General features: G+C 39.9%; 1 protein-coding gene across 1 annotated transcript; it reads right to left on the bottom strand.

Annotated features, from left to right (window-relative positions):
• Positions 1-1,362: 1,362 nt before the first annotated feature.
• ano6 (anoctamin 6) lies at positions 1,363-16,206 on the bottom strand. The gene is made up of 20 exons (XM_070853626.1): positions 16,028-16,206; positions 12,671-12,741; positions 11,971-12,099; positions 9,686-9,751; positions 9,326-9,613; positions 9,114-9,227; positions 8,803-8,918; positions 8,487-8,621; positions 8,188-8,293; positions 7,707-7,767; positions 7,310-7,455; positions 7,040-7,117; positions 6,454-6,682; positions 5,164-5,333; positions 4,981-5,078; positions 4,658-4,788; positions 3,775-3,980; positions 3,352-3,548; positions 2,764-2,869; positions 1,363-2,663 (listed from the first exon to the last, which is right to left on the bottom strand). Exons 1-20 carry the CDS (start codon positions 16,119-16,121, stop codon positions 2,445-2,447), a joined length of 2,760 nt encoding a protein of 919 aa, XP_070709727.1. The 5' UTR covers positions 16,122-16,206; the 3' UTR covers positions 1,363-2,444.
• Between the last annotated feature and the right edge of the window lie 521 nt (positions 16,207-16,727).

Here is a 16,727-nt window from a genome sequence, read left to right as displayed (position 1 = left end):
GACAGAGAAGTATTTTGTTATAATTCTTTTGAAAATTGGAATTAAAAACCAAAAGGAAAAGAGAACAGTGGACGAGTGCAGATATCTTGTTCATTGGCCTAACATGAGTGTGATCCTGATAGTGCTGCCAGGCTTGTCCAGGTGGATTTAGAGAGTGCACATGATGGCTTGCTTGAGTGATTTCATGACATGAGCGGTCAGGGCCACTCATCTGAATTCACAGGCTGGACTGAGACTTTTCCTCTTGGATATGCTAGAAGACTGGACGTACCTGACCAGCCCACCTCTGGACCTCAGTTTGATGCTACGACCAGGCCCCTTGTCATACCCTCAGCCGTGACTGTCCATTAGACAGTTGTTGAGGGTGACTTTGGTGGCTGAACTCGAGAAGGAGTTACAAAGGCTGATACTTGCGTCTTTGTTCAACCTACTGAAAAACTGGTTTAGCCTGTTGGATTTTTTTCAGGTCCCTTTCAATCATCTGTCAGTGGTGTTAAGTAATGTTATTACTTTCATGGCCTGTGATTGTGCTCTTCATTCCTCACTCCCCTTGAGGAGGGAGTTTCCTCTCTCTGCTTTCCTCTTGTTGTCGTCTTCTTCTTGAAGGCTTCTACAGACCTACCTCACTGCATTTTGCACAGGTTTATTTATCACTGTTAGATGCTTGTTTATTTATTTAGCTTCTTTTAATAGCTTTTGTTGTTTTTATAGTGCTCTTGTTTAGCTTTCTATCCAGTTTATTCATTCTCTTGGGGTTATAACCGGGACCCGAGTACTTAATTTCATGCCATGTCATTTGGAAATGTTGTCATTTATCATGTCCAATGGCTGCTTAGTCTTGAGTTATAAGAAATATATACAGAGCTGTAGATGCCATTTTGTAGTTTTTCACTGTGTGTTGTTTTCATAGTTTCTTGCCTGCACCAGCCAGGCCGAGGCAACTCTTACATACTTGCAAAATGCATCTGGCAATGAATGGAGATTTTTACAGCATGACATCACATGGTTTATTACCTGTACACTCAACCCAACAGCCCTGCAATAGATGCAATCTTTGCAAAAGCTTTTAATGTTTCTATGGTCGTTGTGTTTTAGCGTGACAGCCCCGCGACCGACTGATGTTGTGTGTGATTTTAGGGACATGATGGATGTTGTTATGGTTTCCACAAGCATCCTAATAGAGCTGAATATATATCAGCACTCCTCTTCCTCCATAATACTGTACATGATATACAGAGAGAAGAGAGAAAAGATTTTAAATGTCATCTTGCTGCAGTGATGTACAAGTGTACTCCAGGCACTGTCAGTACACTGGGACGTCACAGTTTTCTCACGGGTTAAAAAATTACACATTGGTGGAAAGATTTTTTTAATAGATTTTTTTAAAAGAATTTATAACAGAATTTCTTGGCACTGTGTAAAACAAAAGGACAGAACAGAAATGCATTGTATTGTCAGATATTACTGGTATATGATACTGTTACACACATGGTGATTATAGTGCCTTTGTTTACATCACAAGGCGTGGCAATAATACAGCAGAGGTATCGAAAGGTTTCAGCAACAACACAGAAGAAGGTTAAATTACTGTATTGCTTTTACCACAGGAAATAACATGCAGTCAAAATGTGGTGCAGCGCAGTGGTCATGGCACAGGACTACAACTCTGCAAAATCTTCTACACAACAGCAAAGTGGACGCCAGTACATGCACAGACTGTACTCACATCATCGACCAAACCACTTCACACGGCTGCAATTCGTTCATTTTACAATAGTTAAAAATATAGAGTAAACTCTACTGCATTTGGTGCACTGACGAATGAGCGTAAACATCAAACTTTTACATGGCATCAGCTCCAGTTTTGTTCGTCTATTTCTCTTTGAACTCCTGGCAGCTTTTTAGTTCTAGTAACAGAGATGGAAGAGTTAGAAGCTCTTCAGAAGTGGTGCAATTTTGTATATAATAATACTGATATATCATGACAATCACCCTGCTGTGGCACTTGTTGGTTACATGAGGGTGAAAGCTTTGAGCCCCCAGCATGTAGCTCAGTGGACGGAGTGAGACACTGCAGTGCTGGCATAGAAAAAAAAATCCGAGCTCAAGATCTACGTGCAAGTTTTTCCGAAGCTTTCGACCAATCATGTACTTAATAATCTTACGTTTATGTTTTCCTCTAAGTGCTATGGATGAACTCCTAACTGGCGAGAGGACATCAGTCTGGGGGGAAGACTACAGTGGTTTCTCCTTTCTTTGTCCAACAGCCTCTAGAGAAGCTTCAGACTGCTTGTTTCTGCTACACATTTTCCATAACAAAAGTTCACGCCTTGTTTCGGGTCTTACTTTGTCGCTGGTTCACAAGGTGTCGCTCAGTATTTAAACAGATGTGAGAGGATGCTGTAAAAGACTGGGTCATTACATATGAACATATTCGTCCACTGTCAGAAATCAAGGTCCATCTCCTCCATCGCCACTTTCTCCTCTGTGTGCTCGACAGCCTCGTCCTCGGCTGGCTTCAAACGCTTGGTCACCAGCTTGAGGTTGGTCTCATGAAGGATGACCTGGGTCAAGTATTTCTCTCGTTTGATCTGTTCTTTGACAGCGTAGGGGACGTCTGGGATCACATAGGACAGGATGAACTTCGTAAGATAAACAATGTGCTGTGAGGAGAAGAAGGAATCTCCATTAGTATGTTTTAATAATTAATGATTTTGTAGTATATTTTTTAGCATCGTGGAGTTTTCCTGTTTTCATACCCACCTCTACAACAATTATAAAAGCCATTTTGGCAGCGATCACATGCCAGTAATACATATTGTATTCATACTGCCTGTGGTGCCCCGGAGGATACCGAAAATCTCGATACCTAAAAAAGAAAAGGTTTTATTAGCTTCCAAACAAGACTTACCACACAACTAGTTCTGACACCAGTCATCTATTGAACTCTTGTTTTATTTGATTTCTTGTCAAGAGTCTCCATATGATGAAGGTGTATTTGGTCCATAAGTTTCCATCCCACCGTTATCTCTGGTCATTTTAATAATTTACAGAAATTAGAGACTGTGTGGAAACCAGATAGCTGGCTCAGCTCAAAGGGAACACACTGCTGTGAGTTTAGCCATCCAATATGTTTACAGATAGTTCAGGAATAATTAATCACATGAACATCATCAATAATATCTTTAAAAAGAAATAAAATGATGTATGTGTCCTATCATGTAAAAAAAATCTAATTTTGTCTATGAAGTTCAATGTAAAAGTATTCACATTTGTTTTAGTCACAGTTGGGGTGGGAGGACTGGCTGGGAAATCTGAATACAGCTCACACAAACAGGCCAATGTTTGTACCTGCAGGTGGTGATGTTGTTCGGTGTGTTCATGGGCCTGCTATGGTTGGAGAAGTTGTTGATGGAGAATATAGACAGCGAGCTGTTGATGTAGCCCTCCATGGTGTTATTAGCGTGGTCTCCATACGGGTACACAGAGAAAGACCAGTAGTAGACCAACCGTGGAATCATGTCTGATGTGAAAGCAATGATCATGGCCTGTTGAGACACCGCGACACCAGGGAAATGTGGTGAGAGCAGTAAATTGATCATTAATGGCAATATTTATTGTTGTATAACCTCTGCACTAACACGGTTAGCCAAAAAGATAGATTAAACGGAGCAATGTCCTTTACAAAAGTAGGATTTACAGAGGAGGTCTTTTATAAGATTATATTAGATTTGTACCTCAAAAGCATATAACTCAGTGTGAACTGTGGCTTACATTTGTTGCAACAGCCAATATAGCGATGCCTTGGAGAATGGGCTGCCAGGCTCCTATATCCTGAGCTTTCTCTGGCACGATGCGGCGAAACTGAGTGGTGATTTTCCAAGCATCAACCCGGATCTCAAACAGGTTGTTGACCAGAGCCAAGACCGGAGCCAGAGGGAAGGAGGCCACAAACAGGGTCACAAAGCCAAACTGGATGACTGGGAGAGACAATATATGTGTATGTAAACGACAGGCACTGCAGAGACGACCCAGGTGTTTATATATCTATTACTTATTGTGCGTCAATTCCTTCATGAGATCTTAGTCACTTACTAGCTAGTTTCAAACTAGTTTACTGAATTGGGTTGCACCATTAAAACTTTAATGGTGCATGGTGGTAAAAGAATGTGGTGGTATGGTATCTATGGTATTCTATGGTATAATATGGTATTCTATGGTATAATATGGTATTCTATGGTATGGTACTGTAATCTACGGTAATGTATGGTGTTGTATGGTATTCTATGGTATTATTAGCAATCTATACTATGTTAGAGTAGTCTATGGTAATCTAAGGTATTCCACGGTATTGGTACGGTAATCTATGGTATTCTGTGGTAAAAGACCTCTTATGTCAAGAAATCATTAGCTACTTTGCCCTGACAGTTTAGTCTAAACATTTAGTAACAACTGATCACTACTGTATGGAAGAACTACTTTGTGTGGTGCAACCTGTTTTGTAATGTAACAATACATAAGTCTCCACTTAACTTTACACACTTGCATTATAATTACGCAGGTTTGGACTTAAGAACAGCTTGTGCAACCGGCTCCAGGTGTGCAGCTGAGAATGTGGCAGACGAAGGGACTGAAGGAAACTCTTTTCCCCTCTTACCCATCTCAAGATATTCATAGAACAGTCCCAGTTTTGAAAGGGGCTGGAGACGGTAGTCCTGCTCCCACCGAGGAATCACCTTCTCTGACGCCACACGGGTGCAGTAACGGAAAATCAAATTTTTCACCCACCTGTGGAGGGGTGGAAGAGATCATACACAGTGACACTCTATGACTCTGTGAAGGTGATATATTATGAGCTATATTAGCTCTGTGATATTGACGACACTCAAATGTACTTATGTTCACTGGAGATGTGCTGCTTCTATAAGCTGCATTGTGCTAAGCTGCCAAAAAGATTGGTGTTAGATTCTGACTTCTTACGGTAGCAAGACCTCTTGGATGTTGTTCCAGATGGCTTTTCCACCCATAATGACAGACAGCTGAGTTGTCAACTCAATCAGACAACCACCAGGGTCGCACTGCAGGACAACAAGTCACAACTCAAGAGTCAAGAATAACAAATTAATAAGTTGGACATGTGACAGCTCGGTGGACAAACGGTACCTCCTCGTTCCGGTATTTTCCCAAGAGATAAACAGGCTCTCCAGGGAAACCAACTGCTTTCCCTTTGGCGAAGGCGATGTAGAAACAGGAGGAGTAATAGTTGACAAACTGAAAGAGGAACATCTTCAGAGTCAAGCTGTTCTCGTAGTCCGTCTTTGTCCGGGGAAGCTCTGTAATTATGTGTCAGATAAGAAAGGATTCAGGGTTGTGTAATGGAAAATGTATGATCTTGTCAATCACACTCACCCTAGTGAGGGGGTGAGGGTTCGAGTCCCACTAGTGTGAAATAGAGAAAGTGAGTCTTGGTCTATTAGGTAATCACACGAAACCCTAGTGAGGGGGTTGTAGAAATACCACTCTTTGAGGAGACGTCCTCATCGCATTGTCCAGTTTGGAGAGAAAAATATGGGTTCCCAGTTGGAGGAAGTTTTAGCATAAATCAGCTTGATATACTCAAAGACAGACTTGAAAGTGAGGAAAAGAAATTGAAGGAACAAAAGGCAGACAAAGGATCTACACAGAGTAGAAAAGCATAAGAAGTATTGACAGATGTGAAAGAATGAAGCAGAATGTAGGGAAAGGAAAAGGTTGTCAGAAAGCATGGCAAAGACAAATGCATTTAGCCCTAATGAACTAACAGAAAAATCAAATCAATGTTTAGGAAATGGAAAACGCCTATTCTATCATGTCTCACAGAGATTGTGATTGCTTTGGCTCTCCTAGCTTTCTGTGGCTGTTATGTAATTCCTTGATACAAGTCTGTATCACACGAAATGGTTACATTTGAAACGCCACCTAATGATGATCCTGGAGATAAAAACGTCCCACCTGACCTTTTCCCACAGCCAGATTGGATTTCAGATACTCTGCATCATTATGTCTCAGAGTCAGAGTCGTACGAAGACACAACAAGACAAGACAAGACAAGACGTATATTTTCCCCCAGCTTGCTCTCCCGTTAAGAAGTGACTGTTCCTCGCAAAAGTAGCATTACAGCTTTCTCATGAACAACGTGTGATGACGTACCTTAAATCTTAAAGAGGTGGTATGTTTGTATTGTATTGAAGTATTGCTCTGTGTGAAATATGAATGTTGTTGCGATGTTTTATGAAATGTAACAAGATGAGGTCACTCTGTGTGTCTCACTGTATAAAAGGAAGTAGCCTGAATACACACTCTTCGCTTCTCTGACAGACAGTTGGTGTCTCTCCATCTATTCAGAATTCGTTTTTCCATGACAGTTGAACCACCTGCAGGTCAGTACTGGGCAGAAGTACAATGTAAACTCACCAAAGTCTGTGATCCAGATGGCGACCCGCTCATAGAGAATATTGAGGATCATAATTACAACAAAGCTGATGAGGGAGGCTGTGACAGAAGTGGCCATCTGAGGCGTCACATACTCCTTTAAGGGTTCCAGCTCCTTCAGGTCCTGCGTTCGGAGTTTAGCTGAGAAGGCGAAAAACGCAGCCAGGCGGTAGACAGTGATGGCCACAATGGACGCCACAATCAACAGAATCTAATGGACAAAATACAGTTAAAAACATTAATACATATTCTGATTTGTAATTGAAAAAATATTCAATTCTTTGCTTATGGAGCTGTTTCTCAATAATTCCTGAATACATTTTGAATTACTTCCTAGAAAGAACTACTATTTTGAAACTAACTGATGTAATAGAAATTAGTTCACTTCCAGTTTAAATAGTTAGAAATACCTAAGAGTCGTTTATACTCCATGTTAGCTGAACATGCAAATGTCATTTGTTTAAAGCAAGTATACAATTTACAATTCAATCTATATGGAGAGTTAAATTTCCAAAAATGTATGAGTAATTAATTAATATTTGTATTGGTTTAAATGTATTTACATTACCCAGAATAGGACTGTCCCAATTCCTATTGACACTCGAACACATCGTCCACAGGTTGTATACGGCACTTTTTCTTTTACCTGATTCACAAAAAACAGTATGAAACACTGAACTTAAACAACAACAAGATGTATAAAGTATCTCGAAAAATTACCTGTCAAACAAAGCTGGTGAATTCAGTTTTTTCTAGTTTTGTTTTAACTGGGGATTAAACTAGTTTTCTGACTAAGGGATACAAGATTAGCTGGAAAAAGTCTGTGTGTGTGATTTACCCCTGTGATGGGGTTTTTCCTCTCATAGATACACTTTGCTTCATATTCTGGGCGAGGTGGCTCTTCCTGCTCCAGGAACTCCACAGTGTCCCATGTGTACTCCAGCTCTGCCTGGTAGCGTTTCCAAAACTCCAGAAACAAAGTTACTACAGCCAGGAAATGAACGGGGAAAAAACAAGCAGGGCTGAGAAAGAAGGAAACACCACTACATACACAGTATTGTGAGTGTCTTCCTTCATTAACACTTATGTGCTCTAAATTTGATCTTTAATAAAGCCAAAGATGAGGACAAAAGAGTTACAAGTAAAATAGTATAAAAATAGTTACAAATAAAACATGATACGCTCTGTGGAGATCTGTGGAGAACTGACATCTTGTTAAAATTGTTTAAACTTACCCCAGATTGACATGAAAACTGCAAATACCAGGGTTCCAAAGTTATCAAATATACAGAGTTTCTGCAAAGATGGAGGAAAAAAAGAGAAACACTGCAGTCAAAATTGTCACAGCTGTCTCCTGGTTAGTTCAAAATGAAACTGTTGCTGTGCCACTAGGGATAATAGCAGCCATGCACATTTAAATATGGAAATTCTGTAACTGTATTGTTAACTGCAGTAACAACAACAACAGGTGAAGGGTTGCAGTCCGAAGGCTCATTACTCAGTAATGTCTGTTATAGCCTACATATCTGCTAACATTGCAAAAATCATATTAGAATTAATTACTATCAAGAAACTCTGCGCATTCCTTTTGGAGGATATACTGTATAATACATAGATCCTTTATTTGTCCATTGCATATTGTGCAACATTAGTGCGAGCACAGAGTGGAAAAACATTGTGAAAATTCAGTCACTGTTGAAATAAAATAAAACTCACTTTCGAAGCTTCGCAGGTGCTGTTCAACCTCCAGTATTTGCATTCCCTGTCACACTGTGGACACATCACAATTTTTCCTCCAATTTCAGGGTCGCACACCTCCTTGCTGTAATATATTTAACACAGAAGACAGATAATCAAACAGGGCAATCTATAAAAAGTAGCAAAGACGAACCCTAGAGTGAAAAATGGGCATAATGAGGATGTGTAATCATATTGATTAATCACCAAAACATTACATATGCATAATTCAATTTAAATTCATCATTCTTAAAGGGAGTGTCGATGAGGACATGTACCTCCAGGTGCTGGTGTCTTGAGTCTTCCATCCATAAATGAAACAACCCAGTCCCACAACAGCAGCCAGAGCGAGCATTATTGTGTAGAAACCCAACCAGGCAAAGTAAATGCCAATCTTTTCCCCATAATACTTCCTAGGAGAAAAAAAAAAGGTATTTTTTAAAGGACTACCACTGCGGCTCAACGGCTCCCTTCGGACACAAAGGAAAACAATGTGCAAGGACAAAGACATAAAAAAGATTTTGCTCCTGCTTGAACACACAGGGAAGGTAAGTCATTCTAGTACTCGATGAAACCATAAAAGACAGTGTTCACCTTATGAGGTCCAGTGGTTGCATCTTGTAGAAGCTTTTGGGATGAGCCCATTCTTGATAGAGCAGAAATCTCTCGTTGGGGCAGCTCTCCTCTATGGACTTGACATTGAACCTGCACTGAAACACGGAAATAAAACAAATAAAAGACATTTTCAGTCGATTTTTATTTCACTCGTAGCATAAAACCACACTAAATATGACTGTTACAAACCAGGCAAGACATAAATCATACCTAATAATAAGCGACTGAACATATTGTTTCACAGGGAGACTCATAATGACGAGAAGGAAGTGGAAAATCCCATCACTTACATCATGGAGGGGATAGGCAGCTTTGTACACTCCACCATCCAGCAGTTTGGTGATGCCAAACTTCTTTATGCTCCCTCGTATTTCATAGGGAGCACGACTCAAGATGTAATAAGCCTGACAGAAGACAAGATTTTTAATCTTTGTGGTCAAGTTGATCTTCAGCCTACCGATCTGTTTATATGCTTAGATTGGGACAACATGAGACTACTTGCCATCCTGCTCCTCATGGCCGGGGTGAAGAAGACGTCTTTGTCCTTCATATAGAAGTAATCCAGACGGTCTTTCTCAAAGGGGGCGGTGAAGAACTCGGCCTCCTTGGTGATCAGGTCCTTGTTGGGGTAGAAGGGTTTGGTGATGCAGGACAAAAAGCGCCACGGGGAGGGCCGGGAGGACAGGTCGTTGGGCTGGATGGGAAGCTTGATGTGCAGGACCTCGGCATAGGTGCACAGTACGTCCCACGGCATGTGGACTTTCACAAACATCAGTTTCTCATCTATCACCTGAAGCACATAAAGGACTGGTTTAAAGTATGTGACAATGAGAGGAACCTTCACAGAGTGCAGTCTACTTACAGACTGTGTTGCCTCCAGCTCTATTCCCATCTTCATCAGGCTGGCCTCGAAGTACTCTCGCCGTCTCTACAGAGAAGAACACAGAGAGGAGTTTCAGCAGCGTAAAGACTCTGAGCATTTGTCAAACGATGCCTAGACACATTTACAATTTAGATACATTTATTTAACTTCATTAGAGCCAAGACAGACTTGACAGAAAATAGGCCTGTTTTGCATAAACATTTGTAGATCACCCTACCAACCTCAATGTGATCTAATTATTCAACAATAATATTTATAGCAATATTTTTGTTTCAAACTGACCTTTAGATATGTTTATTTAAAGCAAATTGCACAGCTGACAGCTAGTTTATTTGGACATTTTTCCATTTCCATAACAGAGGACATTATTTACACTGTGCATAGTGGTGATGAGGCATGTCCGAGCAGGTTCTTGTTGGTGGCACGTCATCAAACATCGCACTACAGTGAACTAAATGCTGGTTACACTCTTTGAACTGCTACACAGCTTTCCAAAACCTCCCAAAACACACAAAAAAGCAATCAAACATGTTTGAAATTGTCTATTGAGAAAGAAAAGCTTAATGTGACACCATTATACATTTTTCAGGAATACTGTTTATTTTAGCCAACCCTGTTTTCATCACACGCAGGAAATATAAGTGTATGAAGATTTACACAAACGTAACAAAATACTGATATAAAAATATTGATATACAAGTCAATTTAGCTTAATCTTAAGATAACAATTTAGCTAAGGCTGTCTGAAGTGGACCACACCCGTCCCGCATTCAGAGGCAGAGCAGAAAAAAGGTTTTGCAACTTCTGTTTGGCTCTGGAAAAACAAAGTGCTTGGTAGAGACTGCTGCACCTCTCATCCCTCACTGGATTTAGTTTGCTTTTGGGTGATGATGAATGAGGAGTTGCCTCAGTCCCAGTAGATCTGCGGTGAAGAAGCTCATGAGCTCTGACTTGCAACAGCTCTGCAAGCGTTCTCCAAGGAACTGGCTAAAACTGGCTGATTAGCTTGTGCTTCTGTGAGTTGCAGGCATGTCTTCACCCATTACCTCCATTAACAACAAACCCATTGTCTATCCATCATGTATTCACCCATTAAACTTTTTGCCAAACTTTTATGAATAACCAATTAATGATGTATGACTTCACAATGCAGAGTCTCCATTTCAAAACCACCTGAGGGTTACGATTGCAACACTGCAGGTAACACGTTGTAAGGTTCTGTGGATCTACAGTATTATGAGCATTATATTACACATTCCTCACTGTAAACCTATTGTGACAGACATCAGTAGCAACAAACAACGCCTGGGTTTGTCAATTCATGTCCCAGTGTCCCTAATTTGTGCACTTCATTCCGCACACATTCCTGCACCAACATAATAATGTTAGACAGAGTTCAAGTTCAGATGAGGAGACTTCTGGCCAGACTGATCTGATTTGAATTTTCTTGCCAAAGTTCTGGTGAAGAGATAACACTATTCATTTCCCCAACTTCCCTCAGGGAATCGATCCAGTGTGTTGAATGAATGTAAACTATAGAGGTACAAAGGCACAGCAAAAACTATGAATTTACTTGAATTTGAATATGAATTTGAATTCGGTCCCATTTCCTGGTTAATGAAAGGTTAAAGCATTATTTTAAATGTCTGCGTACTGTGCTGACCATTCACCAGCACCAGCAATTAATTAATCCTGGTGCAAATAAAAACTCCCTTTACAAATAACCAAGAGCAAATACGGTTGGTATGTGTAATAAAACATACAAGCCATATCACATTCGGCCTTATGTTTGTCTTATTTAAATTTCAGTTTGACTCTGTTGTGTCACGTTTTGAGTCCAATTCTTGTCAATTCTTTTACTGAGTAAATATGAATTTAAACTTTTTTCTGCAAAAACCCTCTTCCATTCATAAAAATAGTATTTTATTCGTAAAGACAGATTAGCTATGAAATGTTAATTTAAACATTTTAAAATTTAAGATTCAATGCTTCATTTTCATCACTGATATATTATCATTTATTGTCATTCATTTCAGTGTTTTTGTAGCCAATGAATTTGGGACTGTATGTAATTTAAAAGAGGCCAAACCTGCTCAAAAATACAAAACAAACAAAAAACATGTAACCCTTTACAGGTGATTACAATTTGCGAGTAAAGTTTAATGTGAGCAGCACTTGTGGTGCTTAAAATACCTGCAGATTTAATATGATAAACTGTACTGAACCAAGCGGCTCAAAAAGATTTTTAAAAATGAGAGACCTACCTTTCGCCTCATGAACGTGTGCCTCTTCTCAAAATCCTTCTTATCCTCATCCTCATAGACCAGGATGAAGTCGATCCTCCTCACGCCATCATTGAAGAATAGGGAGTCCGGTTTGTCATTAAACTCTGTCTGAGGGCAAAAACAAGGCTCATCGGGTAAGTCTACGGCCTGAAACTCGTACTCCTCTTCCTTCATAATGTCGTACATGGTGAACAGAGAGTGGACAGTCTGTGCAGAGACACTGTCGTTAAAGGTTGACCCTCACCAGACTATTCAACATGTGATGTGGGTCATGTTGGAGATGTGGGAAGAGTCAACAGACATTATGACACCCGCCCTTCATCTCTCTCTCTCTCTCTCTCTCTCTGTCTGTCTCTCTCTCAATTCAAGTTGCTTTATTGGCATGAATGTAACAAAAATTACTGCCATAGTGTCAAGTAATATTGAGGTATTGTAAAAGCACAAAGGTATAGTTGATAAAATAAAGGACATAGTAAAAACATGAACATCTGCTGTGTGTGTTTGTGGAAGACTCTGGAAGTTTGTGTTGAAGGTGTTAGTGTGCCGTGTGTGTGTTAAAGATGCCACGAGTGTGTTGATGCTGACAGAAGTAATAGACACCTGGACAGTATGACGACATCAGCTAACGTACACATGGAGTACATTTGATTGATATTATTATTATTATATGTTGACTCACCAGTTGTGCTTTGGCTATCGTTGTTCCTTCTTTAATACTGTGATATGTTGGTAAAAACTCCTCCGGGTAAACTGCGAAAGAAAGAGCAAATACGTAAATAGGAATAAAGAAATGATAAGAATCACTAAACTAGATGGATAGTTACTCAAAATGTTAGCAGGATGATTAAAATGCTGTATGTAAAAGTAAATACAGAGCAGTAAACTGCACCAATAAATGTCTTACTGGCAGCATTAGCATAAATATATTTATTGTATGTATATTAAATCTGATGTAGTTTTGTTATATTATTCATAGTTTTTTAATACAATAATAATTCCAATGACTTTAATAATTAAAAAAATTTTTTTTACTTTTACTTTTACATACTCTGACGTATGCTTAGCTGCTGATTTTTACAGTTACTAACAGTTTAAAAGTGAAAAAACCATGTATGGTCTATGATTTCTCATGAGGGCCAAACAACACTTTTAAAAAGGGTTACTGATTATGTGGTGAGCTGAGGTCAGCTGAGGTCTGTTTGTCAGCTACTTGTGAGCTGTTTATTCACCTGAGGCTATGAGTCAGAATAAAAACATAGATGTAGTGTAAGACGTTGGCGTATTGATACTGCACTACATTGTAGAAATACATTATTGTAGGCAGCACATTTTAAGTATAGATTGATAGTACATTGTTCCAGTGGTGTTTCTCACTTCCTTTCTTAGACGGTAATGATATGGACAGCTGAAAATCTCCACCTTCAATACCATCGTCTGAGAAGTACATAAATGTTTTGATGAATTCAAAAGTTTAGCAGCTGATATACTGTCGTTATATTATCACGTCAGTATCAGCCTTAAGAAGTCCATTCTGACTTTATTTGCTGACTAGAACCATTTCCACGATCCACCTCAGGGAAGCAGCACAGACTATCAGAGGGTTTAAACCCCCTCCACTTGCTCCCTCACCACAAAGTTATATTACGCCCTGGAAAAAGAAAATGGGTCACCCCTCACTGCAGTGTACTCCAACAGTCTGTCCATTTACAGACAGCGCTGCAGTGCTTTAGCAAATACTCATTTAAACCACAAAAGCAAAACCAAGACAGTACTATCGACTACAGGACACAATGCTATACACCTCATAAATATATTATAAATGCAGTTTAGGTTTTTTCGCAGAACAGATGACACAACATCTAATAGGGGAAGTCCTGTCTTTCCAAATAAATAAAAGCTCTAAGAAAACTAACTGAAGACAGATGTTGTTTTCAAAACACTGGCCATAGTAACACCCTGGGAACTTTCCTCTGACAAAGTGCTCCACTAACAGTCTGAACTCTAACAAAGCTTGTTACATTAGAAAGTCTGCTAGTATTTTGACATAAGACGTGCAGGTGAACCAGTAACAAATGAACTTCTACTCCTGAATCACTGCAGCTTAGGCTACTGTTACTTTGATGCAGATTTATTTATGTGTTTCAGTTGTGTGCTGCAGACTGGAGGTCATACTGTGGTGCCCACTGCCAACATATTTTATTTTCCACTGTAACCACTTTGATCTGTAAAGTAAATACAACGGACACAAACTACAGAGTCACCAAACCGACAGAAACTCCATAACGTAACATCTGCAGCCTATGATGAGTCAGTAAATATGATTCTTCTAAAAAGCATGTTGGATCTGATCCCGCTAAAACCCACCCAGCCCTCGCCCACTTCCTCTCTAGAGAACATCCTCCATAACTACACATGCTATAATAAAAGCAGACCAAACTAACTAAAAAATGCGTCTTTTTTTTTTTTACCAAAGTAGGTTCTTTTGATTCAGTGCAGCTTAAATGTGCATTACACACATTTTTACACTGAACTCTTTAAGTTTAAGCCACAGACAAGTGTCCCTCTCACCATCTGGCAGGAAATTCTTCTCACACTGGGGCATTTAATGGCATCTGGTAGAATGCGTAATGAGTAATAGAATAATGTCTTTCACAGCAGGAGAATCAGATCAGTATTTGTAGTTAGTGCCTATAATTGTAATAATTGTCCGAGCCAGTCTTCTGTGTTTTCTGCTCTTATCTCAGGCTACAACAGACGGCGAACATTAATAATTTCTTAAGTGAATATAGGCGCCATTAAATAGAGTGCACTTTGGCATGCCCTTTGTGATCCAGTGTGAAAACCGCCAGACATTTCCATATGGTTAAGGCCCTTTGAATACTGTAGCTCTGACAGCTCTCAAGATTAACCCAAAGGACCATTTGTCCATCAGTAAACTGCGAGTGAAAACGGTACGTCATTGTGGACAAGACAAGACACAGAGGAGCTTATAGATTGAGAAATATGTCCCATAAAATACAAGCATGTGAGCTGACATACAGCAACATACTTTGCTGCAGCTGGAGGTTTCTATTTTCTTCCAAAGTTTAGCTGCTGTCTCAGTTTGTGGCATCAGGAATGTAAGAAATGCAGGGGACAAAAGAGTGAGGAGAGATGTGATCACTAAGCTGTGGCCTTTCGAGGAGCCACATCAGAAACACACAGGGATTCAAGCTGCTTTTCGCCCACAGTCTGTTATCTAGATTCATCTGCAATGGCAGCTATGGGGGCGTGAGCTTTTAAAAAAGTGTGCACCTCACCCTCACATTCATTAAACAGTTGTCCTGCTACACATGCCATGTGTATGATGTGAACGTTGAGCACAGTAAACAGCTAATTCTTTGATCCTTTACTTCTGTCTTATTATCCACCGAAAGAGGTGATGTTTCATTAAGTCAGGAACAGTGGTGTATTTGTGTCCAGTAGGGGAACTATACACCATTCATTTCCAGCAGATTTATACTTCAGTAAAAAATAGCACCAAAACAGTGTAAATGGCTCTATTATAAGTAGAAGTGCTGCATTCAAAATGTTACTTAAATACAGAATTGTTAGCAGAAAAGGTACCAAAAGTAAAGGTGCTCATTAGAGAACACTTTGAAACTAATCTGACAGTCCTGCATTAAACACTGATGACTGGTTTATAAAACCGCAGGACATTTTTTTAAGCTGACTAAATGTTTTGAATGGATCTATGATCTCAATGCAACAGTAACTACATTTTAAATGAATGTAAAAGTAAAAAGTGCTGGGTTTTTTTTACCTGAAATGTAGTAAAGTAGAACTCAAAATGAAACATAATAAGAGGAAAAGTACTTGATTGTGGGCCACAACTTTTAAACAACTTTAAAAGCCCAGTTTGAAAGTTAAACTGAGGATAATGATGAATGAGTGGCCAGATAACGACTTTAATGGTGAATTTCTGGTATCTCAGGCAGCTTTAAAACAATCACAGGCTCCTCAAACACCTCAAGTTTGTTGCCAAAGTCTCTCTCACCCACTTCCTCGTCTATCATGCCCAGCTCAGTATCACCCTCCATGTCCTCTGTCCCGGCCACGGAGTCCATCTCGAATCTGTCGGTGTCTCTCATAGTCCTCCTTAATTTCTGGTTAATCTCTAATAGAGCACGGACAGCCTGTTGCTGCTTCTCCTCCGCGCATTCTTACTTTATTTCTCAACCTCGAATCAGCCGCATGAAGTTTGTGGTCATGTTGTGACACGAGAGCGATGAAAATCAGACGGGTGGGGTCTGAGGAGGAGGAGGAGGAGGAGGAGGAGGAGGAAGGTGTTGATGTTGTTCGGCCACATTTGACACTTGAAGAAACGCCCACTTTCCTGAACTTCAACCAAAAGTTGATTTTACGGTATTTTGTAAAACGTTATATTCCGTTTTTTTAATTCCTCTTTAATTTGAGATGTTTGGTGGCTGGTAGCATCCATCGCGTTAACTTTCGCTAAACTCGTTTAAAGGGGAAAAACACCGTTACCTGATATCCACCGGCGGGTTGTACCCTCAAAAATGTTTTCGTAGTCAGTCGGCAGTGGTAACATGTTTGTTTGGGGCGAAGCCAGCGTTTTAATCCGACATTTCCACCGACTTTTCCGGCCACTGCTTGCTTTAATGAGTTCACATTAACAACAATAGCGCAGAATGGAGTGTGGAAAAGTTTTAACCGTTGGCTTCGCCTCAGACAAA

This window comes from Pempheris klunzingeri, chromosome 22 (assembly GCF_042242105.1).
Source record: "Pempheris klunzingeri isolate RE-2024b chromosome 22, fPemKlu1.hap1, whole genome shotgun sequence".
Lineage (NCBI taxonomy): Eukaryota > Metazoa > Chordata > Actinopteri > Acropomatiformes > Pempheridae > Pempheris > Pempheris klunzingeri.
This window is presented reverse-complemented; position numbering and strand designations above follow the sequence as displayed.